The sequence below is a fragment of the Capra hircus genome, chromosome 19 (genome assembly GCF_001704415.2).
Source record: "Capra hircus breed San Clemente chromosome 19, ASM170441v1, whole genome shotgun sequence".
NCBI lineage: Eukaryota > Metazoa > Chordata > Mammalia > Artiodactyla > Bovidae > Capra > Capra hircus.
Window position 1 is genome coordinate 20,695,196 of NC_030826.1, and position 26,588 is coordinate 20,721,783.

General features: G+C 46.3%; 1 protein-coding gene across 3 annotated transcripts in view; it reads right to left on the reverse strand.

The window, feature by feature from the left end:
- Window positions 6,260–26,588, reverse strand: part of SSH2 (slingshot protein phosphatase 2) — a 243,713-nt gene continuing 223,384 nt past the window's right edge. For all 3 annotated transcript variants that reach the window (XM_018064358.1, XM_018064356.1, XM_018064357.1), the window contains 3 exons: window positions 25,426–25,626; window positions 15,359–16,193; window positions 6,260–13,238 (listed from right to left, as the gene is read on the reverse strand). In XM_018064358.1, coding sequence (XP_017919847.1) covers window positions 11,211–13,238; window positions 15,359–16,193; window positions 25,426–25,626 — 3,064 coding nt within the window. In that variant the 3' untranslated portion in view covers window positions 6,260–11,210. The remainder of the gene's footprint in view (window positions 13,239–15,358; window positions 16,194–25,425; window positions 25,627–26,588) is intronic.

Sequence of the window (26,588 nt, forward strand, 5' to 3'; positions counted from 1 at the left end):
CGAACAGGCTGCGCGACTAGTCCGTCGGCCTGTGAGAAGCGTCCAGAGTAATTTTGCATGTGTGCTCGTGGGCTGTGCGTGATCCTTCTCCCGGCTCCGCGCCTACTGGGTGAGCTGGGGAGGCCCAGGTTCCTAGACCTTAGAGCTGGGCGCTGAGAGAGCGAGCCTACGAGGGGGCGCGCTCCTCTTAGAGCCGGCGGCCGTGCGAGATCAGATGCCTTCGCGCTGCATTCCTGCTGCAATCACAGTCCCAATTTAGCCAGTCCCGGCAGGCCGGGGCTGTGGGACTGCACGTCCACATACCACCGAGGAGAGAGCCCGGAGGATGCTCTAGGGACCCTTGGATGAGGGCCTAGGTTGGCCCAGGGCAGCTGGGAGAGTCCCTGACAGGGGGCTGTGAATGTTACTGTTGCTGTTATTAATACACTGTCATTCTACTAGACATTTCACCCCTTTAGGGAGGATTCCACGGAACAGGGCAGAAAGCAACCTGAAAACCGGGAGTAGGAATGGAGAAAAAAGTGAACACCAGGTTCAAGAAAAAGCAGCTGGCCCAGGTCTTTGGCCAGATTTTAGACACTAAACCTGACTCCTCAAGTCTTGAGGGCCTTGTTTGTATTGGTGTTCTACTGTGTTCCAGGGAAGCCCCTACCCACCTCCCATTCCCTTCAAGACCCTTGGATCTGAGTATTGACCAAGATTAGTCGTGTCCGACTCTGCGACCCCACGGACTATACAGTCCATGGAATTCTCCAAGCCAGAATATTGGAGTGGGTAGCCTTACCCTTCTCCAGGGGATCTTCCCAACCCAGGGATGGAACCTAGGTCTCCCTCAGCGCAGGCAGATTTTTTACCAGCTGAGCCACAAGGGAAGCCCAAGAATGTTGGAGTGGGTATCCTATTTCTTCTCCAGCAGATCTTCCCCACCTGGGAATCAAACTGGGGTCTCCTGCATTGGAGGTGGATTCTTTTTTTTTTTTTTTACCTTTATTTTATTTTATTTTTTTTTATTGGAGGATATTTTATTTTATTTTAATTTTTTTAAAATTTTTAAATTTTTTTTATTTTTTAAATTTTAAAATCTTTAATTCTTACATGCGTTCCCAAACATGAACCCCCCTCCCACCTCCCTCCCCACAACATCTCTCTGGGTCATCCCCATGCACCAGCCCCAAGCATGCTGCACCCTATGTCAGACATGGACTGGCGATTCAATTCTTACATGACAGTATACATGTTAGAATTCCCATTCTCCCAAATCATCCCACCCTCTCCCTCTCCCTCTGAGTCCAAAAGTCCATTATACACATCTGTGTCTTTTTTCCTGTCTTGCATACAGGGTCGTCATTGCCATCTTCCTAAATTCCATATATATGTGTTAGTATACTGTATTGGTGTTTTTCTTTCTGGCTTACTTCACTCTGTATAATTGGCTCCAGTTTCATCCATCTCATCAGAACTGATTCAAATGAATTCTTTTTAACGGCCGAGTAATACTCCATTGTGTATATGTACCACAGCTTTCTTATCCATTCATCTGCTGGTGGACATCTAGGTTGTTTCCATGTCCTGGCTATTATAAACAGTGCTGCGATGAACATTGGGGTACATGTGTCTCTTTCAATTCTGGTTTCCTCAGTGTGTATGCCCAGCAATGGGATTGCTGGGTCATAAGGTAGTTCTATTTGCAATTTTTTAAGGAATCTCCACACTGTTCTCCAGAGTGGCTGTACTAGTTTGCATTCCCACCAACAGTGTAGGAGGGTTCCCTTTTCTCCACACCCTCTCCAGCATTTATTGCTTGCAGATTTTTGGATCGCAGCCATTCTGACTGGTGTGAAGTGGTACCTCATTGTGGTTTTGATTTGCATTTCTCTAATAATGAGTGATGTTGAGCATCTTTTCATGTGTTTGTTAGCCATCTGTATGTCTTCTTTGGAGAAATGTCTATTTAGTTCTTTGGCCCATTTTTTGATTGGGTCGTTTATTTTTCTGGAATTGAGCTGCAGAAGTTGCTTGTATAGTTTTGAGATTAGTTGTTTGTCAGTTGCTTCATTTGCTATTATTTTCTCCCATTCAGAAGGCTGTCTTTTCACCTTGCTTATATTTTCCTTTGTTGTGCAGAAGCTTTTAATTTTAATTAGATCCCATTTGTTTATTTTTGCTTTTATTTCCAGAATTCTGGGAGGTGGATCATAGAGGATCCTGCTGTGATTTATGTCTGAGAGTGTTTTGCCTATGTTCTCCTCTAGGAGTTTTATAGTTTCTGATCTTACATTTAGATCTTTAATCCATTTTGAGTTTATTTTTGTGTGCGGTGTTAGAAAGTGATCTAGTTTCATTCTTTTACAAGTGGTTGACCAGTTTTCCCAGCACCACTTGTTAAAGAGATTGTCTTTACTCCATTGTATATTCTTGCCTCCTTTGTCAAAGATAAGGTGTCCATATGTGTGTGGATTTATCTCTGGGCTTTCTATTTTGTTCCATTGATCTATATGTCTGTCTTTGTGCCAGTACCATACTGTCTTGATGACTGTGGCTTTGTAGTAGAGCCTGAAGTCAGGCAAGTTGATTCCTCCAGTTCCATTCTTCTTTCTCAAGATTGCTTTGGCTATTCGAGGTTTTTTGTATTTCCATACAAATCTTGAAATTATTTGTTCTAGTTCTGTGAAAAATGTGGCTGGTAGCTTGACAGGGATTGCATTGAATTTGTAAATTGCTTTGGGTAGTATACTCATTTTCACTATATTGATTCTTCCGATCCATGAACATGGTATATTTCTCCATCTATTAGTGTCCTCTTTGATTTCTTTCATCAGTGTTTTATAGTTTTCTATATATAGGTCTTTAGTTTCTTTAGGTAGATATATTCCTAAGTATTTTATTCTTTTCGTTGCAATGGTGAATGGAATTTTTTCCTTAATTTCTTTTTCTACTTTCTCATTATTCGTGTATAGGAATGCAAGTGATTTCTGTGTGTTGATTTTATATCCTGCAACTTTACTATATTCATTGATTAGCTCTAGTAATTTTCTGGTGGAGTCTTTAGGGTTTTCCATGAAGAGGATCATGTCATCTGCAAACAGTGAGAGTTTTACTTCTTCTTTTCCAATTTGGATTCCTTTTATTTCTTTTTCTGCTCTGATTGCTGTGGCCAAAACTTCCAGAACTATGTTGAATAGTAGCGGTGAAAGTGGACACCCTTGTCTTGTTCCTGACTTTAGGGGAAATGCTTTCAATTTTTCACCATTGAGGATAATGTTTGCTGTGGGTTTGTCATATATAGCTTTTATTATGTTGAGGTATGTTCCTTCTATTCCTGCTTTCTGGAGAGTTTTTATCATAAATGGGTGTTGAATTTTGTCAAAGGCCTTCTCTGCATCTATTGAGATAATCATATGGTTTTTATTTTTCAGTGGAGGTGGATTCTTTACCAGCTGAGTTAGACCAAGATTAAGGAAGAGATAAAAAGAAATCTGATCAAAATGCAGCCAGTGAAAACAATTAGTCCCTATAGCTGCTCTTTAAGCAGTCTCACCTGCTGCCTGGATTTCTTCCTTTAGATCATAAGGCCCTGGAGGGCACAGGGGACCAACAATTTCTTCTCCTTCTCCAGGAGTGAGTGAGTGAAGTCGCTCAGTCGTGTCCGACTCTTTGCGACCCCATCGACTATAGCCTACCAGGCTCCACTATCCATGGGATTTCCCAAGCAAGAATACTGGAGTGGATTGCCATCTCCTTTTCCAGGAGATCTTCCCGACCCAGGGACTGAACCTGGGTCTCCCGCATTGTAGACAGACGCTTTACCATCTGAGCCACCAGGGAAGTTTTTCTCTGGACACACCTGGAAATCAATGGAACACAGCCTTCCAGAAGGTAGAGGTCAGCATTAGGGGTAAAAGGAGGGAAGGTGGTGGGAACCTCAAACGGATCACAAGGCTTGTTTCTCAGGAAGAGTCCAAGTATTCAGTGGCTTGTGGGCCAGACACTTGTTATGGGTACTTCAGGAATAATTATGGCATTGGAGTGGGGCATAAGAGTAGTTTATGAAGAATCTCCCTTTTACCTAAAGATTCCAGGCACATGATTAGGAGGGAAAGACCTGAGTAACTCAGTAGCTCCTTAATAACAATAGCTACACACTGTATTACAGACATTACACTTACTAATTCCATTCTGATAATAGTCTTCTGAGATGGGTACTATTATTACCCGTTTTACAGATGAGGAAACTGAGGCAGGAAACTGAGATAGTAGAGCTGAGATTCTTACCCAAGAGTTCTGGTGTCTGGGTCAAGCTTTTCAGCACTGTGCATTTCTTTTTTTTTGGCTGTGCTGGGTCTTCATTGCTGCTTGGGCTTTTCTCTAGTTGTGGTGAGTTGGGGCCTCTCTAGTTGCCTCTCATTGTGGAGGACGGTATCTAGGGTGTGCGGCCTCAGCAGTTGCAGCTCCTGGACTCGAGAGCATAGGCTCAATAGTTGTGGTGCATGGGCTTAGTTGCTCTGCAGCATGTGAGATCTTCTGAGACCAGGGATTGAACCCATGTCTCCTGCATAGTCAGGTGGATTCTTTACCATTGAGCCACTAGGGAAGCCCAGCACCATGCATTTCTGTCTCTCCTTGAAGGAGAATGTCACTTTGTCTCACAAATGCTGATACCAAGAGTTGCGTTTTGTGGCACAGAGGAAAGGACGCATGGACTAACTACAAAACTGGAGTTTTAGCCGTTGCTCAGTCACCCTATTTTTGCAGCTTTCTTGAGCTGTAAAATGAAGAGGGCTGGGTTAGGTTCTTTCCAATTCTGCACCACTTGTTGGCAGAAAAGCTACATGACATGCTGTCTCCTACCTTGAAATGGCATTTTTTTTTCTTCTCTCCTCTCCTTTTCTCCCCTTTAGAGAGAGCCAGGCACTCCATTCTAGAGGGAAGGGTCTGGGACTAGGAAGCAGGAATCCTTCCATCCATTCTGCCTTCAGTTCCGTCACTTGGGAAGTGGGGGAGGTGTGCTCTCCAGGTACAGGAGCAGGAACTCAGATATTGTTTAGAGCTGGTAAGGCTCAGCGCTGCCCTCTAGCCTTCTTCTGGCTGCCAAGGCCTGGCAGAGCCATGGGTGGGTGGAGCCAAGGCACAAAGAATCAATCAGTGGAAGAAGCTCCTCGGACTTGGTGCTTTCCCTTGCCGTTATCCATCTAAACTGCAATCCGTAGGAGACAGGCATAGAAAGCCACGACTGATCAGGGTTAGGGACTCCAGGCACCTGTGGAATATTTTGTGAAATGACTTTGCCTTCATCATCAGGCACTCTGGCACTCGAGCCAGACACCAGTGGTGTGCTCATCTCATTTGATATGGATGATTCATATCATCCATAAAACACTGACAAGGCAATGTTTTCTCTGGAAATGCTTTCCCTAGATGGTAGCACTGCTTTATATGTGATGAACGGCATCACTAAATATCTCATGATGGGTCTGTTGGCGGGTTGGGAGAAGTGGAGACTCCTTCCCTCCCAGCCTGGTTTGTTGTGGATTTTGGGGCTGTGCCGTGCAACTTGTGGGATCTTAGTTTCCTGACCAGGGATTGAACCTGTGCCCTCTGCAGTGAAAGCTCAGAGTCCTAACCACTGGACCACCAGGGGATTCCTCCCCTTCCTGCCCTGTCCCCAGCCTGTTTTTTAGAGAGCTGCTCTTTGGCCCCATCTCTCTTCCTCTAGCATTGACATTAAGTGCTTCTTTTCTAACGGTGGGAGAGGGTTAAAGGTTTTACTTTGGAAAGTCACATCCCATTTCTAGAAACCTTTCTGTGAGCTGAGGTGCCTTGTGCCGAGCAAAAGCTTCTGAACTCTCATTCATGTCCAGAGAGGTCACCTACCCAAGAAATCCAGTCTCTGCTGGGCCAGGTCACAGCAGCTGTCCTGAGCAGACCCTTTGTCCCACAGATGGCGGAGGAATTTTGGTTCCTTTGCTTATTATTCTAACATTCAGGTGGTGGCTTTAAGACTCTCTTTGACCAGGCAAGTTCCCAGCCTGGTCACTTGATTGGAGCCACACTATCTGAAATAACCTTTCATGACCCCATTTCCCATCTAGTCCCTGTTTTGTGAGAGGTAGAAAGTTGTATTTTTCCCCAGCACTCAGCTCTCTTATAGGGAGGGAGAGCAATCAGTGAGAATTGATTCATGTTTACCATCAGTGTTCTCTTCCAATCCCCCCACCTTCTCACCACCCTCCTCTTTTGTTGCACTTGATCGAGTACACGCTTCATCTTCAAAATAAAAATTTATTCAATCTGTAACAAGAACATTGAATCTGCACATTTGCGCACAAGTTCACATTTAAAAACAGCGGAGCACATCAATAATAAAAAATCTATGATACAAGTGGAACATCCCAACCAGCAGGAAGATTAAGGAAGGAGATGAGACCACTCTATATTCTGCTTCAAATGCCTCAAAAAGGTCCCAGAGATTCCAGGGAGCACCTGCTTTATTTAATAAAATGTGAGCATAAAAGTTTGGGATTGCCTGGGCAAAGGTTAACAGTCAGTGGGAGGGGCTTTGGGGACTTGTTTTCTACCTTTACAACAAGTCCTACAAAATAAAGTAGAAAGGAAAAAAGAAAAGGCACCTTAAGCTATGCCAAGCAAACCAAATTCCAATAGAACATCAAAACCAAACAATTCCCTGTAGACTTACTGATGGGGAAACATTTCAGGGCCAGTTAGTTGCCCAGCTTCCAGACCGAGTCATCAGCTCGGGTTAAGCCCCGGGTACAGGAGGCCACCGCTAGTGCTGTTGTGAGGGCACAGATGGTGGCCCGAGTCACATACCTCCTGGGGCATCTTCAAGCTGATGAGGGATGATTCCAGTTTAGAAATTCTGCCCCAGATCTCTGGGGCACGGAGAAAATGAGGCTGGTTCTCTTTTCACAGCAGGAGCCAGGCCCAGTCACCCTCCACCTCCAGGCTGGAAAAGTACAGAAGCATCTTGCAATAGCCCTCCATGGCATCCAGGGACCCCAAGCCCTAGAGAAGGGTTAGGAGTGTGCAGCTGCCTGCTCTGCTGGCAGGCAAGTTTTCATTCTAATACGGCCCCTGGATGAGTTGAGGCAGCAAATACATTTATGCCTAATACATGCCTTGATCTTTTAGTTTGGAAGGGAAAATGAATCCAAGATGCTCTTAAGTTGGATTGGTGCTGAAAGAGCTAAGATTTCATCTCATCTACCATCAAAAAGCAAAACAAAATAGAAAAACAACACTAGCCATTCACCATTACAATCATCACTATAAGACCACACCATCACTGAGGAAATGACTGTTTCCACACAGCGTGTTGGCTGGGAGTGCAGGACACAGATGGAAATCAGCTCCAGGCTGCCCCCACTTCCCTGTGAGGGCTGACCACAGGGCCTTGCGCTGTGTGAGGACGGCCAGGGCGGGTGCCTGGAGGAGGAGACGGAGCGGCCATCCAGATGATGCTCCTGTTAATACTCACAATGTAAACAAAGTATCCACAGACAGTTGTTCAAAAAAGCCAAAGGATGGCTTTATTTTAAAAATTGAAAATGCCCTTGAAAATGACCCTTTTTGCATAATGCTTTCTTAGAGTAATAACTCCCACCAAAAGAAAAAATCTTTACTAAACATGGCTAGATCACTTCAGAACTGAAATCCTCAGCTGGAACAAATCAAGGTTTCTGTGAGCTGCCACTCAGCAACTTCAGGTCTATCTGACGGCATCTGTCGAGGGCCTTTTAGCAGGAGGGGGGACCCCAGAGCCTGGGTGGTCATCCTCAGACTGTCCTTGGGGCTCCTGGTAGTTCCCAAAACTCAAGAAAGAGGAAATGCCAGCTGGGATACAGGTACAGAAGCAGGAGAATGCTAGGTAAAGAGCCTGAAATGTTAGGAGTGATCCCAAACATTCGGAATCTGAAAGGCCATCCAAATGAGGTGAGATGAGGATGGCTACAGTACAGTCCTGTGTCTGCTAGAGCACACACCATGCCCAAGTTGTTTCTAAAATCAAAAAGGGGGGCTTCTTCCTGCTGACCAGAGCGCCATCCAGATTACAACTCAAACTCTGTGTGCCCTGGGGCTTTCACCCTGTGCACCACAATGTGACTTTGTATACACACACACACACAATCACACACACACACACACAATCACACAGCCCTCCAGAATAAACTTTGAGTCAGGCTACGGTAGTTTTCAAAGTAAAGAGAACAAGAGGCACTGAGCGAGAGGTCAAAACTTCTACTCATCTCTGTCAATCGCCCAGACCTGCTGTTTTGGGTCTGAGTTTTCCATGAACAGAAAAGGGAAATAGGTCACCCGAGATTATCAGACCGTTTGAAGAGAATACAGTTTGGAAAGTTGTTGATAGGCTATCATGGACTTCCCCTGGACAGAACTCAGCTACGTAAATAGCACAAGAACACTCAGTTGTGGGAGTCTAAGGGCTGGCAAAACCCCATGGCATGCTTGAATTACAGACCTCATGTAGAGAATGTTTCTTTAGGCAGGTAAATTAAATGATTAAAAAATATAATTATTTTTTTAAAAAGGCAGAGCAAGACCATTTCCTCGACACTTAAAAAAAAGTTTTCTTCACAGCGTTTGAGGGTTCCCCCCACGCCCCGCATCTCTGTTATTTAATGCAGTGAGAGTGAGCATTAAACACCATGGCGAGAACAGTGCAATACTGTCAACGCCCAGGTGTGTACTTCTTGATATGAGGGATGTCACCATCTCAGGGGAGTCACCGAGTGGACACGATTCTTTACCTCCATGCCAAGCCTCCTCCTACAATCCTGCACAGCTCCCTGTCCTCTCCCCATCATCTTGGTGATGGAACTGCCTCAACCAGACAGGGCAGTGTCAGTGGATGAGCCCTGGAAATTCACAACCCTGTCTTGCAAGTCTCCTCACACTGGAACATGCCACCTAGCAGAACACTTTACAACACACTGAATATCCAGGAGTCACAAAACTGCGTGGATGATACATCTGAACACTGAAGAAACTATTTTGGAACAGCACAGGTACCTATCATTACTACACCTTAAAAAACACTTAGAACAGGAGGTTTCTGTCTAACTGGCCTCCTGGCAGGGACGTCAGACCCAACCATGGCCTCCTCATGGCAACTGGATTCACAGCTCGTCTTGGGCACCTAGGAGTGGCCTCAGCCCACCTCTGCTGTCTCCTTCAGGTCACCCTGGCCTCACCGAGCTCTGGCCTCTGACATCACATTCACAGCCTGTGAATCTGTCTTCTCCTCTCAGTGCTGTGATGAATCCCAAGCCTAAACCTCAGCTCTGTGCTTGGTGTGTCTCTCAGCGATGTGGCCATCGACCAGAGCACACAGGAAGCCCATCTGTAGGCCTCTGTGGTTCTGAGGAGCTGCAGAAGGCATTCCTTCCGGGCTCAACATGTGTTCTCTAAGAAGCTGAAACAGGGTATTTACGGGAGGTGCTCCTGCGCTAAGGACCTCCACAATAGCAGCAAAGCAACAGCATCCTAAATGTGGTCATTAGGGGCACCTGCCCTTGCCGAGGCCTCCCTGTGGCTCTTCAGCCCAATCTATTAGGGGCTTCTGACCTGGGCAGCAGTAACACTCACATATGCTCCCTGGTTCTGATTCAGCCAACGTCTTGGGATTTCAGTCTCAAAGAGGCATCAGCCTTCAGTCACGCTGCAATCTAATTGGGAGCCTTTGGGGGTTTCTCTGAGGAGGAAGTTACTAACACATAATTTGGCAGGAGCTGGTGATTAGAAGTCTCCATTTAAATTACACCACTGTCCACAGATTCTCCGCAGATTCCTACCAACACCCATGAGTTTTATTTCTGTGGTATCTGTATGTCTTCCAGTTGCAGCTTTACTCCTTAAAATGGATTAAATCAAAAAGACCCTACAACATTAACAACAAAACAAGGTAACAAAGTGACGACATTATGTACATAAATACTGTATATAAACTAGAGAAATGACAAATCTTCCAGGAAAAGAAAAAAAGAAAACTTATGTCAAGTGTTAACAGTGATAATATTAAAAAGAAAAACCTTTGCATTCGATGGAGGTTATACATAGGTCATGTAACAATTCAAATATCTATGAAATTAAAAAAAGATAGGCAGCGTTGGGAGAAACAGCATGAGGGAGGAAAATAAATTGGAAAAAATATGGCCATGAAACTCAAAAGGCCCACAGAATTATTCAAGTAACCAGAGGGTTAAAACCCTACATCTGTACTCATTTTAGAACACAAACACATTTTCAGTTGCTGTTTTTCAAACTTGTCCCTATCGTGTTTTCTCATTGGGAGATGCTGCAGAGCACATTTCTGGGGGTTAGGGGGGAAGAGGGGGTGGGGAAGAAAGGGTAGGATGACCACCTTAGTGGAGTCCATCCACCCAGAAGGTACTGGGGGTGACCACCTCTCCTCCCCCTATTTCACCGCCTCTTATTTGGCTTCCCTCTACAGAGGACCTCTTGGATTTCATTTGGAGGTCATTTTAAATTTAATAAAATTATTTGCTTGGGGTTGAAAAAAAAAAAGTATTTGCTCGATAGGTTTACAAAGCCAGCCGTTATCATGCCTTTTTGTAATGATACACTCTGGAGACCAGAAGAGATGATTTCTGGAAGACCCTCTTTGAAAGCAAAGCAGAGCCTGCCCACCTCGGGAACTCCCAATGGGCTGGGCTGAGAACACGCTGACGTCAGGCTGCCCCCTTCAGCAAATCTGAATCCAATGCATCAGGTCTGGAGACCAAACCCTCATCACACAGGCCTAGGGCAGTGCTTCCAATTTCCAGCTTCATCCCCACCCTCCCCATCTGCTTCCTTCCTCAATTAAGCCAGCAGGCCTTTCCTCGGAGGGCAAAATGAGGAGCAGGTGGCAGTTGATTGAAAAACAGCACGTTGCCTTGGATAAAGGTGTTCTTTGAAAATGAGTATTTTTTTGAGGTTCGAATTTTCTCAAAAAAAAAAAAAAATTGACAAAATGGCCTTGCTGTCCAAATCAAACTCTCTCTCTCACACACACACGGGGTGGGGTTGGGGAACAAACCCTGCATGCTCCAGGAACAGTAAAATGACCAAAATATTATAAAATTAACCAATAAAGTGCATGGTTCCTTACGTATTACACCTGCCCCTTTTACAAACATTTCTTTTAGAAAGTCACGTGTACAGGCTCAGAATCACATGGTATTATAGAAGGGGTTGGTTGTCCGTTTTTTATCATTTGCTTTTCTCAGTCTCCTAAGGGGGTGAGTTCTGCCGTGCTGCTGTCGGGGCGCCACAGCCAGCCCCGGGGCCGGGCTGGTGTCCTGCAGTCCCTGGGTCGGTACCGAAGGCAGGCCTCCTTCCAAACTAGTCAATCCAGGTCCTGCCCTGGGGAGCAAACACTGCTGACTGTAACCAAACTCTTTGGCATACTGTACAAGGGGCCTCTCCACTGGCCTGCTCTGCGCGATACACTCTGTGGTTCTGAGTTGCTCTATGAAATACTTGGTGGGCTCTCGGTTCTGGGGAGTGTCTGGGTTTTCTGGGGGCTCCTGGGCCTCCATGCCCGAGTCCGTTCTGAGGAAGGGCTGAAGCAGTTTGAGATGAGGGGACTCAGAGGAGACAGGCTCCCTCTCTGGTGAACAGTCTTTACAGAGGTCCAAGTAACCTAACTTGGCAAGGGAAGCTGAACGCCTCATTTGGAGTGGCTTGGGGAGCCCTACCTGGGAAGTCGCTCGGGACCGGATTTCTTTAGCGCGTTCCTTCACCACCCTGGGGCTCTGACTGAGACTCTCTATACTGTCGCTACTGGAGCTGTGTGGGAGCTGATGGGCTACAGATGTTGGGTCCAGTTTTTCTAGTTGCTCCCCGATATTATTACCCAGTTGGCTGATTAAATGCAGGTCTTCGCTACTGAACTGGGAGCCCTGATATGGCACTTCATCACCCCTGGAGAGGGGGCTCTCCTGACTTTCTTCCTGGCTGCCCTGCTCTGTGGAGGGCTCACTGTCTGTGGTGCTGCTCTGCCCTGTGAAGCCTTCCAGGTGAACCACTGTCTGGGGGTGCAGGTGATCCGGGCTGGCGCCACATGGCTGGGTCGTGAGACTGACAACAGGCGCTGCTGGGCTGCTCAGGGTTGGGGGCAGGTCGACCGACCTGCTGTGCTCGTGCTGGGGAGAGGAAGAATGAGGCGGAGGTAGCACTCTGGGGTGCAGAGGAGCCTGGTGGGGGCTCAGCGTCCGGTTCAGATTTTCATCCAGAGCACAGAGGACAGTGAGGGTCTCTTCCACCTTCACTGTCCTCAGTCCCTGCGCCCCACTCTTCTCACTGCTGGCTCCTTCCCGCCCTGGCCCGGGATCAGCGGATGTGGTTGTGTAGGTGTACTCAATGATTTCTATCTTCTTGGGAAAGGGAGCAGGGGCCACTGGTGTCTCGGGCCCCTGGCCTGAGACCCCAGTCCTGGGCTCCCGCAGGACGCCTTCATGCCGTGGGCCATGCTGAGGTGCTGGCGCTGGGTGAGACTCCCGCAGCTCAGGGGCTGGGATGATGGCAAGCTGCTCAGGACGCGGTAAAGAGCCAGACTCAGACCCACCGCATCGCCCTTGGCCCCTGCCTGTCTCTGGCTCCTTGGGGACATATGACAGTTCTGGGGCGGCTTCGTCACTCTTCCCTTTCGCTGCCGGGTCTGCCACCGAAGAATCGTTCTTGGAATTCTTACGCGTGGACAGCGAGGTCCCCACGGGGGCAGCACCATGGTGCTCCTGTTCTTGCCGCAGGCGCTCCTCAAACTCCAAGGTGGCTCGCCTCACGGACCCGGGGTACCACTTGGCATCCGCGGGCATCCCGGGGCCCCAGAGCTCTTGTTCCCCCTCTGCTGGTTCCTCTTCTTCCACCTCCGTGGTGGAGGAGTGTGCCCCTGGACACCCCTCGGGGTCCCCCTTCCCTGAGTCTTTGGCTGGTTCAGGCTGGGCTGGGCAGGAACCTTCACTCTGCTCCAGGTGTTCAGGTCTGTTCTCGGCGGCCTGGGCCCTCTCCAGGGGCAGCTCGTGGACGATGTGCTTCTTTGGTGTGTGGCATGGGTTGGACAGCATGTCTCCTTTCACTTGAATCTGTCCGACTCCTTGACTGATGGATTCAATCTCAGTGACGATTTCTTTGACTGACATCACATTTTCTGAGTGTGGCTGCATGAAGATGTCTGGGCTGACCTGTTCTGAGATTGCCTGAGAAGAGGGAACAGTGAGAAGGTTATGGTAAACTGACTGGAAGAGCCAGATTGTTTGCTCACTAGCTTCTGATCCAGGAGAACCTTCTGGCTCTGAGGACACAAATCATGGGGTGCCCAGAACTGTCCTCCGCCTGGCATTACACTCTATTTCATGGTACAAGAAAAGGACAGATTCACCAAAGGCAGAGAAACAAAATTAGTCATACATCGTGTCACTGCCTATTAAACTTTTGATCTGTTTGCTAATAGGCTTCTGTTCTAATAGCTTGCTCCAAAAGTAAACAGCAAGTAGCCCTGGAGGCTCCTATAATCCTTATTTTCTGAAGACCTTGAGCCTTCTAGATTCAGGCCATCCTGGGGTAAACGAAACTTTTCCTCTGTAGCCTATCAACTTCTGGCCTAATCTGGTTCAAGGGGAAGAGTTCCACTGAAGGGCTCAGTGGCTGCCTTACATATGCCCAGAGTCCGAGGGAGATGGATGTCTGACTTGGAGTCTCACTGCTCTCTTCTGTCCTATCTTGCCAGCTCTTATCCATTCCTCCCCCTGCTTCTCCCAGTGGCCGCATCCCAGCATGTGAGCACAATTCCTATGTTTCATGGGGCTCCTTCCGTGGCTGGTGCAGCCACATACCTGAGCAAACTGAGAAACCGTGACTCTGACATTTTACTGTTCCACCAGTTACAAGTCCCCGGATGGGTTTAGAACAAAGCCAGAGAAAACTGGCCAGTGCGAAATCAAGCCCTACTGTGAAACAGTTAAGAATCTCAGAATTCAGAGATGGCCCTTGGACGTCTCTTAAAGCAACATCATTCTGAGCCTCAATCTATTTTGGCAGCATTTTTGTAAATTTTCAAAGTACAGTATTTTCCTATGAATTGTTCTGGTCTTTCTCCTTCAGAAGAGTCAGAGCTAGTGCAGACTAGCAAGGTCAGTTAGGCCTTTGGGAGAAATGTGCTGGGACATCAGGCAGAGGCCAACTTGCCAAAGCTGGGAGAGAAGCCACAGCGGGCCCAGTGTGGTGCAGGGGCTGTGGAGAGAGAGCTCATATGACTAGGAACTTTGCAGAAAAGCTATTTCTGTCAGGGCCGCTGCATCCATTAGTCCAAAGGCGAGCTTGGGCATTCTGGTCTCCCGGTAGAAATGAAATAGAGGCATAACTTTGGGGGAGAAGAGAAGACAGAGCAGAGGCAACAACTGCCCTGGGTTGGTTAAGAAGAGAGAAGATGAGGAGTACACGAGGTGGTAAATTTAAGTAGGCGGATATCAGGAGATGTCAAGAGTCTAGTCAGCTCCACTGAAATCATTAAATGACTTGATTTATGTCAAAGCAAATTGATCACCATTTACTTCCCATTATCAATCTAAGATACCATTTTTTTAAGATACCACCCAATTTCAAGTCAAAATGAGAATAATAATGTGAATCTTATAACTGTTCACACATAATAACTGTTCCCCTCCCTGGTCTGAGATGGCTCATAGGAACTCATCGGCCACTGAGAAGAATCTTGGGATTCTGTCTGCTCTTAAATTATTTCCTCAAACCATCTCTCAATTCTAGAATACCACAGGGTGGCAAGGTGAGGAACAATTCAGATACATTATCAATAGCAAGAACTCAGCATGGGAATTAGCTGCTACTCCAACAACTATTAACACATGTCCAGTCTTTGAATTTTCTGAGGCAGAAAGAACTTCCCCAAACAAATCCATCCTCTCAGAGAGACGGGTCTCACTCAGGCAGCAGGCGAGTCCCTGGCACCTCCCTGCTGGTTGAGATTTGATCTGAACTGCAGAGGTCTAGGGGAGACCTCTCCTTGTTCTGGGAGGACATGCGTTTTGGCTAATCCCTTCTTCCCTCATCCCCTTTCAGAAATGCTTCTAATGACACCAAAAGCCTGGAAAGATAAATTCCTTGAAATGCTACTGATTTAAAAAAGATAACTATATTTAAACTCTAAGTTCTCCCAGAAAGTCCCAGCTAGACTGTCTCCCCTATATCGCCTTCTTCAGTCTTTATCAATATCAAAAATAGAGTGAACAGAGCAGAATCCCAAATATTTTGTCTTCACAGAGAACAAAAGTAGGGACAGAACCATAAAGAGAGTCTTTACCTTTGGCTGCTCCTCATCTACTGAAGACTCCTCAGATGCATGGGGAGTATTACTCAAAGAGCTGCTTCTCTGCCCATCAGTGGTCGCTTCAGAAGGGGCTGCTTCCACCACTGACAGTCGACAGCTCTCATTCCTTCCTCCACCCACTTCCTCCATCCTTGAATGAGAAAAAGATCGGGACCGGGTTTCTTGGGAAAGCTCTACAAACTTCTCTAGGGCGCTGAAAAAGTCAATGCGGTCTCCACTGAAATCTGAGACTGCAGCCTGGCAGCTGGGCTGGGGGCTCGGTGACTCGGGGTCCGGGGACATGGGGAGGTCTTTCAGGCGGGACGTCAGCTCTTCCATGGGCAGCAGGTGGACACTCATGTCTGCTTTCAGCGCGTCCGTCTCCAGATCTTCCACGGTTAAGTCTGGGAACTTGTGGGCCATTTCTGGGTCCTGTCCAGGTTGGATTAAGGCTTTGGATGCATGGCAGTTGTCAAGAGGGAATTTTGGTTCATTGAGACAACACCCTGATGAGCATCCATTGATGTCATTTAGGTTTAATTCATCTTCAATCTGTCCGGCATGAAATTCCCGAGAAGTAAACTCCAAGCAAATCATTCTTTCTTTGGTGCACAGGCCTTTCTGATTCTCATCCTGTGGGACCACGTGTTCCACAAAGACGGGAGGGATGGGTGGGGGGCTCTCCATGGTCTTCACCTCGGCAATCTGGTCTGCTGAGGTGGTAATCTCCTTTTTGTTGAGTTCCAGTCCTGGTTTGCAGATGGGTTCATGGTGGTCCGAGAGGTCGCTATCTGAATGCGATCTCCAGAGTTTGTTGTGCCGCTGTTTGCTGTGGAGGACACACATAGGAAATGACTTACTCTGATTTGTGAAAACAATCAATACCCTCACAGAGAAATGTAAATCTCATCCTGCAAGATGCTTGGTCAATGCCCAATGGGAGTAGGCAATCAACAGTTGAAAAGAGGCTCAATGTTACTAACAGCAAACAACAAAAACAAAGCAGAACAACAACAAAGGCAAATGAACATGAGACACGACTTTTTACGGTCGGACTTACAAGAGCTAAGATGGTTAACAGTCAGTGTTGATGATGGTTTGGCCAAACTAGCCCTCTCATGATACATGGTTGGTAGGGGTGTGCACTGTAGAATTTCAAAGAGTGAAATCTGGCAATAGCTCTCAAAATTTAACCCTTTCACCAGCAACTTTCCCTTTAAAATTTTTACTTTGAGAAATACTACTACATAAATGCACAAAGCTATATACATAAGGATGTTTACTCTAACACTATGGCACCAAAAAAATTTATTTAAATTACATTCCATACACTTACATGCTATGAGGCTATTAGAAAGAGTCAGTATTTCAATGGAACGATGTCCAAGGTGTATTACTAAGTGAAAAGCATGTTGAACACACTTGGAACATTACGTCCCATGTCAGAATAAATGTAGGAAAACATCTGCAGGAGCATCATTAAGCTGGTAACCGTGTTTATTTTGAGGAAGGCAGGGCTTTCACTTTGGGGGAGGGCTTTACATTCTACACTCTGTAGTATGTCTGTGATTTGTGAATTAAAAACGAGCATGTTTAGTATTAATAACTGTGGGGAAAAACTAAAACAAAACAGCATCCAAATAATACAAAGAGAAACACTTTAATGGAGCCCAGCATAAGTCCTCATAATTGTGATAAAGAGCTGATAGAGGATTAATCACTGATGTGGAAGTGTGAGGAGGGTGACAGTCTTTCTTGAATTAGAAAGCCAAGATGAGGGAGGTCCCTAGTGGTGCAGTGGTTAGGACCCAGAGCTTTCACTGTGGCGGCAAAGATGAGGCTAGTAAATCTGGAGATGAAGGATGGTAACAGAGAGGAAGAGGATAAGCATAAAGTACAGGCCCCTTTCATAAAGATATCTGGATAAAAATCACCAAGCTAAAGTGACCCCGGAAAAGGAGGTAAGCCAAAAAGACTACACACACGTCCACTCTGTGGTTGATTTTGTGGAGAGGAGGTCTGATGAGATCTCATTTCAAAGCCCGCTCTAACAGGAAGCACAGTTCCCAAGGCTCCGATCAAAAAGAGGAAGGTGGCCCTGTGGCTGGCCCAGGGAACAGGTTGCCAAATGTGGCATTTGGGGGTGCAGTTTCCATGACTCACAGCGGATGAAGAGTTACTTCACCTCAGGCTGGAATGGGAAACAGCCCAGGACAGCTTACTCAGGGCTCAGGGCCATACCTGCCTCGGCTGCCCGTGAATCTCTGCCGAGTCATGCGCCTGCACTAATGTGAACCCCTGTTTGTTCTCAGCTCTGCACCTGCTCTCAGCTCCCCCCGCCTGTTGGCTGCTTGGGTGGGGCTCTCTCTGACTCAGGCCTGCCCAGCAGAAGAGTGCTTTTCCGGGTAGGGAGCAGGTCAATTTGTTTATGAAGACAGCTATAATCAATTAGCTGGCTGTGAGGTAGGCTTTTCACCCTTCCCAAGCTGCATGAACTCCAGCCACCCATAGGAGGAGACAACATATCACACATCCCAAACGCGTGAGTGGTGGTAGGCGGGTGCCAGCGAACTGGTTGGACAGGTGGGGCCTTTGCGACCAATGGATGCCCCTGTGCTTTCAAGTTCCTTCTTTTCGATCGAGACACCCTGTTTCCTGACCTAAATAATGACCGTGATCTCCAGTTTCTGCTCTTTGCCTGTCGTGAGGATGTTCAAACTGGCACCAAGTCCTCTCAGCCACCATGGTGGGATGACTCCTGTGATGCAGACAGATCACTGGGAAGCCTATCTCTGGGAGGAGCTGTTCTCATCCTGATCATAAACAACAGCTTATGTCACCAGGCAACTCTTATCTTCCTGGTCCTGAGAACCCTCCAAAGTATGTTTCTAAAGAACTGCCTGTAAGTCACTAACCAATGAGAGACGGATGTTATGCTAATAGGCACAAACAGGGCCAGTCTCAGAGGAAGTGGCTGACATCATAGCTGCTTTACCCAGCAGGGATTTCCTTCCCTTCCTGCAGAAGATAATCATCAGAAAATACTGGGTCAGAGCTCTGGAATTATACTGACACCTCCTGTAAAGGAGAGAGAAAAATCCTGATCCAAAAATAAGTCTGATTCTGCTGCCTTTTTTATTTTTGCAGTAGGACCTGCAGGGAGAGTGGCAGGTGGGTCTCTGACAGTCAAGACACGGCCTTTGAAGCACCATTATTCCATGAGGCCCTTTCTCATCCTTCTCCCAACGCAGAGGTCAGTAACCAGTGACCTGAATTTTGTGCTGATCACGCCCTCCTTCTTCCTTATTGTGTCATCACGTTTTGTTCTGACAATACATAGCCTGGTTTGCACGTTTTGAATTTTACATAAATGAAATCATACTGTGTATTCTTCTACAACTTTTTTTTTGGGGGGCCTAACATGTTTTTAAGATTCATTGATGTAGCTGTAATTTTATAGTGTAGACAGTAAGCCACGATTTATTTATCTGCCCTGCTGACCAGCAGTTTTGGGCTACAAATGATTACAGACAACACTGCTGTGGACATTCTTGTGCCTGGTACAGTTTGGTTTCTCAAAGGTGTTTACATACAGGAGGGGAAAAGGTGGGTCATAGGGCCAGTGTGCATTGTTAATTTTACTCAGTAACACTACACTGCCTCCCAGTGAAGCCTCTTCCCAAGCCAGTTTATTCTAATACTCCATCAGTAGGGAAAGATATAAGACATTAGATCATATTTGTTACTTTAAACTGTTAACATTTATACTCAGCTGATCCTCCAGGTAGGTAGCAAGTAAAAAGTGAGTAAGTGGTGGTTGCTCAGTTGCGTCCGACTCTTTGTGACCCCATGGACTATAGCCCGCCAGGCTCCTCTGTCTGTGGAATTCTCTAGGCAAGAATACTGGAGTGGGTAGCCAGTCCCTTCTCCAGGGGATCTTCCTGATGGAGGGATCAAACCCAGGTCTCCCACATTGGAGGCGGATGCCTTACCATCTGAGCCACCAGGGAAGCCCGAGGCAACAAGTAAACAAGATCAAAAAGAACTTCAGAGCTGGTTTGTGGCCTGGATGATGCAACCAAGTCTCAGCTTCTTTTCCTCCCTGAGTGGCCTCTGACTTGAATTTGGACTCACATAAACACACTGATACACGTGAAATGACTGGGTCATTCTGGGTAAGAATTTGGCCTTTTACTTAGCAAATGAGCAAGAAGGAAATCTAAACGACAGGATGCATATGCTATCCCATTCTCTTGCCTCCACTTTTTCTTAGTTACTCAGTCATGTCTGACTCCTTTGTGACCCCCTGGACTGTAGCCCACCAGGCTCCCCTGTCCATGGGATTCTCCAGGTAAGAACACTGGAGTGGACTGCCATTTCCTACTCCGGGGAACTATTTCTTCCCGACCCAGGGATCGAATCTGTGTCTCTTCTGTCTCCTGCGTTGGCAGGCAGATTCTTCACCACTGTGCCAGCTGGGAAGCCTCTTATTGTTACATGTTTGGTGAAGTACCAACTCTGAGAAAATTATGTAGAGGAAAATACTGCTAAAAAAGGAGTATCAGTTGTAAAATCAGAGTGTTTATGGTCACTTCTCAGGGCATTAGGCAGTCTGCAGAGAAGAGGAGAAGGAAGAGGGAAAGAAAGCATCAGCTAAGCATCTTCTGAGCTGTGCATGGTCCTAAATGCTCTAAGATTATTTCACTGAAACGCTATTAAGAAAATCCTTTAAACTTTTCTTGTGATTGGCTGTCACCTGACCAGGAATCCACGTTCTCTCATTCTCAGGTTCCCTCCTGCTGGCTGACCATTGTGTACCAGCTAACTAGACTAATGTCTCCACCGGCAAAGACAGCTCTATCTTTCTCTGGCCCTGGTGACAGGGACAAAGAGTCAAAACACCTATGAGGACATGTCACAGACTCCACCTGGCCACCATCCAGTTTTTCTTCGTCACGCCTTATATGCTGGGATCTAATATCTCAGACCCATGGTCCAGCTTGCAGATACATGAAAGCTGAACCTGTCAAATGGAATATAAATCTGCCAGATACCTTAACGATCAGAGTCCAGGATAACAAATCAGGGCTGCTGGTAGCTTAATGGAGGGTTTCAACACACACACACACACACACACACACACACACACACACACACCCCTCCTCCTGCATCACTCCTATCCCCCAGCTATAACAACAGAAAACATAAAATTAGATACGAACAGTCAGTACCTTTGTGATAAACATCCTCACTTTCAGATCTAAAGAAGAATATGAAATATTAGCCTTCCTCAGGCTTAAAGACAGACTGAAAGATGCAAAAAGTCCCTTGAATTTCATGGGGACTCTTAATGTTTGGTCTACATTCTCATATCCTGATTAAGAGACCGGAACCACCTCATAAATCACTACAGGGGCCTACTGTCACTGTGTTAAACTTCTTTTCTAGCCAAGAGGTTGAAATGCCAAGCTAATACCCTCCAACAGAGGGTTGCCCTCTCAAGTTAAGCACCCTGTGCCACTCTAGACAACCAATGGGGCTTGACAATGCCAGGATTAGGCTGCTAGTTCTGTGGGAAAACCACGGCATGCTTCCTGGGAGAAGATGTGAAATACAAGAAGTCTGAGTGCCTGGACAGGAAATGGAATTTCTTTGCAAATACAGTGAGTCCTCGGGATTTTCCCAAGGACTTTCCTCTCTTGGTTATCGAACCACAAGGCTTGGCAGAGCTTCAGACAGTCACAGGCCTCTGGGACTTCTCCTTCTTTGCTCTTCTAAGCATACAGACCCTGAAGCATTTCTTTGGGGCTGGGTAAGCAAGCTTCTCTGAGGCCCAACCCACTCGGCAGTTGGCTTGGCAGGTAGCTTTACAAGTGCTGTATTCCTGACAATACATCATAGCCTGCAGACCCGAGCAGCTATATGCCCAGGAGGCACTTGCACTCATCTTCCTTACTGGCAGAGGCCCGATTTGGTTTGAGTGTTCAAGTCCCACAGGGAATGTGGTACTTCCCTAACACCAGAGGGTGAACATGAATTTATTTTATCTTTTCGGCCATGTGGCTTGTGAGATCTTTGTTTCCTGACCAGGGATTGAACCCGGGCCATAGCAGTGAGAGCGAGGGAGTAGCAACCACTGGACTGCAAGAAATGCCCCGTGAGTTTGTTTTAACCAGCCCAGGAAATTCTATTTTCCTAGTCAGTGATTACTTTTATGAGTATGACCCAGTCCTGGTCAATGGTCCTGTGAGGGTGGAGTGGGTGGCAGACTGTTGGGGAGCTTCTGCAAAAGGTCTTCCCCTCTGGTTGAAATGCCCATTCTTTCAGCCAGATGTTGTGGAACTTCTAGGGAGATGCCTAGAAATGCGGCACCTGTCTGGAGTCATAAGGCAAATTCAAGGACCAAGCCATTAGCCAGGGAAAGGAGAGCAGGAAGAGAGCACCGACTGACGTCCTTGATGCCACCCCAAGCCATTATACAGTCTGCTTGGGTGCTTCCTGCTGCAAGAGATGGTAAATCTTTCTAAACTACCTACAGCTGGGAGTTGGGCAGGGTATCCAGTGTGTACTCCTGCTGATCTACTCTTCAGCTGATCCACTTTCCACCCTGCTCTCTGCCCTGGAGACTGTATGACTCCCCTCGACTGGCCCCTTGTCTTCTGACTTCCGCAGGGTTTGGCTGACGGGGAGCCCCAGCAGGAGACTGGAGGGAGGAGAGTGGAGGCAGGCCACTGTTCTCCTAGCTTTTTACCCGCAGGGCCGCTCTGGCTGGCTGGAGCCCCTGACTGAAGGCTGCTGCCTCTCTGAAGGGGTCTTTTCTCCTGGAGTCTTCTTCCAGGTTCTAGTAACTGCTCCCCCTACTCTGGGCCCAGAAGTTATTACCAAACAGCTCTGCTGATACAAGTTCCTTGATTCCACTACAGTCTTAATGCCTTTGTAATCAGTCCCTTTAAAAAGTCTTCCTCATAGAATCCGAATCTGAGTATGCGGCTTCTTGTTGAGACTCCCAACTGATGGAGACCGTCTATTACTTGCAGCTGAAAGTCGCTTAAGTGACACCCCAGCACTAGACTTCAGTTTTTAAAATTCAGAAAACATCACAATACAGACAATTCCAGGACACTCCATTGCAGTTTCAAGTGGAGTGAGTGTGTCTGTGGGTGGTGGGAGGCAGCGGTTGGAGGAAACAGATGGCACATGCCTATGTGTTTTCTGGGCAGCCCTGCAGGAGGCATGTGATGAGAAGCATGTCTGAATAACCCTTAACAGTGCGTTTTATACATTATACACACTTTTATTTACCATAACGCTGTGAGCCAGGTCTCTTGGTTTTCATTTTATAGATAGGATCAGGTGAGGATGATAACTAAGAATTAACTTCTCAAAGCTGCAACAAGGGGGTGAACCAGAAACAGAAACCAGATCTACTGACTCAAAATTCTGTGGTTTCCTCACTCCCCAGGGCTTGCCCTTCCCTCTGTGAATCAAGACCAGAAAGGCAGGATGGAACCAAGAGGGAATGGGAAGAGGCAGGGTGGATGTGTGGGTTAATCCTACCCTTCCTATCCTCATCTGAGATTTTTCTGCAATTCCTTTAACATATAAGAAAAACTACATATGCTAGAAAAACCCAATCCAACAACTTGCAGTAGCCTGGGATTCCAGAATAAATACTGAAATTGGCAGGACACAGAGTGTTCTTCCTTTCGACGGGTCACGTGAGGACACTGCCTAATATCTGTCATGTGTGCATCCGGGAATATACAATATTTATGCGTCATTCAACCTTCAGATGCCTCTTTCTTGAGCCAAAAAGAACTGCTCTGTCCCCTATCTTCTGATCTGACCTAAAAATGTCATCAAAATCTGGCCCCAAAGACCTATAAGTTCTTTTTAAATGGAGGACTTCAGTATCCTCCCAGCCTCCTAAGAGAACGGCTTGGATGAAATCATGCCAAGAACTGAGTAACTGGGCGGGGTTTTTAGTGGAAACCATAGTGCTGTGGCCACATGTTCACAATACCACGGGGGTGGGAGGGTGGTCCTTTGGCCGGGATAGGCTGGCAGGCTATTTAACATTTTAACATCAGGGGAAACACAGCCCAGATTCAAGAGTCAAGACCAAGTCATGAGACTCACTGCAGTCGAACTCTGGCATCAGCTCCCCCTGCTTCTAGGCAGCTGTGCCTTCACCTTAACAAACCACTCAGAACATGCCGATGTGGGGAAACACAGCAAAATACAGCACTCCACAGAACTCCAGCACGTGGCATCTCAGGAAACTGACCCTTGAATTCAGTTTACTATCTCAGTCCTTTTCCTGAAATCTGCTGAAGGTGGTTTTCACCACCCCCACTAAAGGGGTAATAAATAATGTAGTAAAAATTAATAACTCACCTTACAACCAATTACCAAATTATTGTGTAAACAGCCAGTTCTTATTGATACAGGAAGATATTCAAGACCTAGTTCTGGGTAGACAGAGAAATACAAATACTGTACAGTACCTCTTATACATGGAATCTGGAAAAGTCAAACTCGGAGAAAAAGAGTGGCATAGAGTGGTTGTTACCAGAGGATGAGTGGGGTTAGGGGGTGATGGGGAGATGTTGGTCAAAGAACACAAATTTCCAGTGGTGAAATTCTCAAGTTCTGAGGATCTAATGTACAGCATAGTGATTATAGCTAATAATACTGTATTATATACTTGAATTGATGTTTTCTATTTGTGGTGCTGGAGAAGACTCTTTGAGAGTCCTGTGGATGCAAGGAGATTAAACCAGTCAATCCTAAAGTAAATCAACCCTGAATATTCACTGGAAGGACTGTTGCTGAAGCTCCAATACTTTGGCCACCTGATGCGAACAGCAGACTCACTGGGAAAGACCGAAGGCAAGAGGAGAAGAGGGCAGCAGAGGATGAGATGGTGGGTGGCATCACCAACGCAATGGACATGAATTTGAGCAAATTCTGGGAGACAGCGGAAGACAGAGGAGCCTGATGTGCTGCAGTCCGTGGCGTCCCTAAGAGTCAGACACGACTTGGCAACTGAATAACAACAACACAGAATGTTGCTAACAGAGATCTTAAATAGTCCTACCACAAAAAAGAAAATGTAATTATGTAAGGGGACGGAGGTATTAGCTAATGATATGGTTGAATCAGTTTGCAATATATAAATTTATGAAACCAATATAATGGACATCTTAATAAAGCTGTGGGGAGGGGGGGCGAGGAACAGTGACAGTTAAGTGTAATTGCTCCATAAATGCTGCTACAGATAAAAAAAAAAAAAGGCCCAATACTGAGTGAAGAGGTAAGGCTGAAAAACAGGTTTTGTAAAAAGAAAAATATATCCATCAATATATGTGGTAAAAGACCTAGAGACACAGATAAGATAATGTCAACTGCTGTCTGTGGGTACGGAGTTTATAAATGATTTCTCCCTTTGTATTTTTATGTATTTCTGCAAAACATATATAACATTGGACTGAAAGATCTTAAAAAAGAAGACAAGAGTTATTTCTGGGAAGTAACTTCATACCTCACATGGATTACTTATATCCCAGTTTTGCTGATTTGTTCCATGACTGAAATTACTGGAGAAGGCTCACTGAAAGCAAGCACTGGGGGAAAAAAAATGTCCAAAGCAGCAGGAGGCACTTGTTTTAAAACACTGGGTCAAAATTTTTCTAAGAATTTCAGCTATACCTAGCCCTACGTTGGGAGCAATCAGTATCCATTTTGATACAGCAGCCGTATCTGGCCTTAGAAGATGTTGAGAAGTATTTATTAAAACCTGCACCTAATTGAGAACTGAAATAAGGGGGTCTTATTTCCACCTTTTAAATGTCTTTAGATTAAATGCCTAGTGATCCATGCTAAGCTTGATCAAGTTCTGGTACTTATTTTTTAAAAACTAGATGGATAGAGATTTCAATTTTCAAAATGCATCACACACTTAAATTAGGCTGAGGACTAGGTGCACAGAAGGACATTTCACTGTGCCCTGGGGAGCATAAAGGAGGGAAAAATCTGAGCAAGTCAATTAAGGAACTCACCTTGCCAGCAAGATCCCCTGGTATTCTTCCAGCTGTCTCATGAAGCTAGGGTTGGGCTTGGTCACTGTCCGTCTTTCCTTCACATAGTCATAGGCTCGGTCCAAGTTCCAGCCATACTCCTTCATTGCATAGGCGATCACAGTGGAGGCCGAGCGACTCACCCCCATTTTGCAGTGCACGAGGCATTTAGATCCATGTTTCCTTGTTTGGGGGATTCAGGTAAGGAGGAAAACACCATAGTGAGTACATTTTATCTTTTTTGTGTGTGAGATTTTTGATGTGGATCATTTTTTAAAGTCTTCATTGAACTGTTACAATACTGCTTCTGCTTACTGTTTTGGTTTTTTGGCTGTGAGGCATGTGGGCTCTTAGTTCCCCGACCAGGGATTGAACCTGCAGCCTGCTGCAGGTTAAGGTGAAGTCTTAACTGCTGGACCACGAGGAAAGTCCTTATAGTGAGTACACCTGAAAAGCTGGGTTCTTAATGTGTCCATGTCTCCTGTTCGGCCCTTCCACTTTCTTGCTATGTAACTCACCCCACCTGAGTGCACTCGTATGCACCTCTAATCACATGTGTGGGGCAATCCTGGTGCATTCAAACAATATTCAGTGTCAATACTAAGCCTCTTTAGTTCAGCAAATGTTTAGTTCAGCAAACATTTACCGAGCATTTACCATGTGTGACACGTGCAAGGTCTGGGATGCAAAAATGAGTAACAGGTTTCCCCTGGAGGGTAGGATTCTCTGGGAGAAGTGGACAATTAAAATTCAGAACGGTAATTGCAATGACAGTTGGTCACAGAGCACAGAAGGAGAATTTTCAATTTAGAGACTGGACCCCATTTTGTGTGTGGCTGCAGGCCAGTCCCCTCGGCCCCAAGGGCACATTTCACGGCTGGCAGGCTATTGAGTTACAGGTGTGTTGGTGATTCATCTAATTTATCCAAACGCTGGGAGTTGCTTCCAGTTCTAGCAAGAGTTCTGTCCCAGGAGGAAAGCACAGACCAAATGAAACTGACTCTCCTCTTTACTCAGATGCAGCCCTGGATATTACTTTGCACACCACCACCACCCCTGCGTAATCTAGGGACCGGCTATATAACCTGGGGAACTGGACAGGACCACGTGATGCACCACATGGCTTTCTCAGCCAGCAGGGTGGC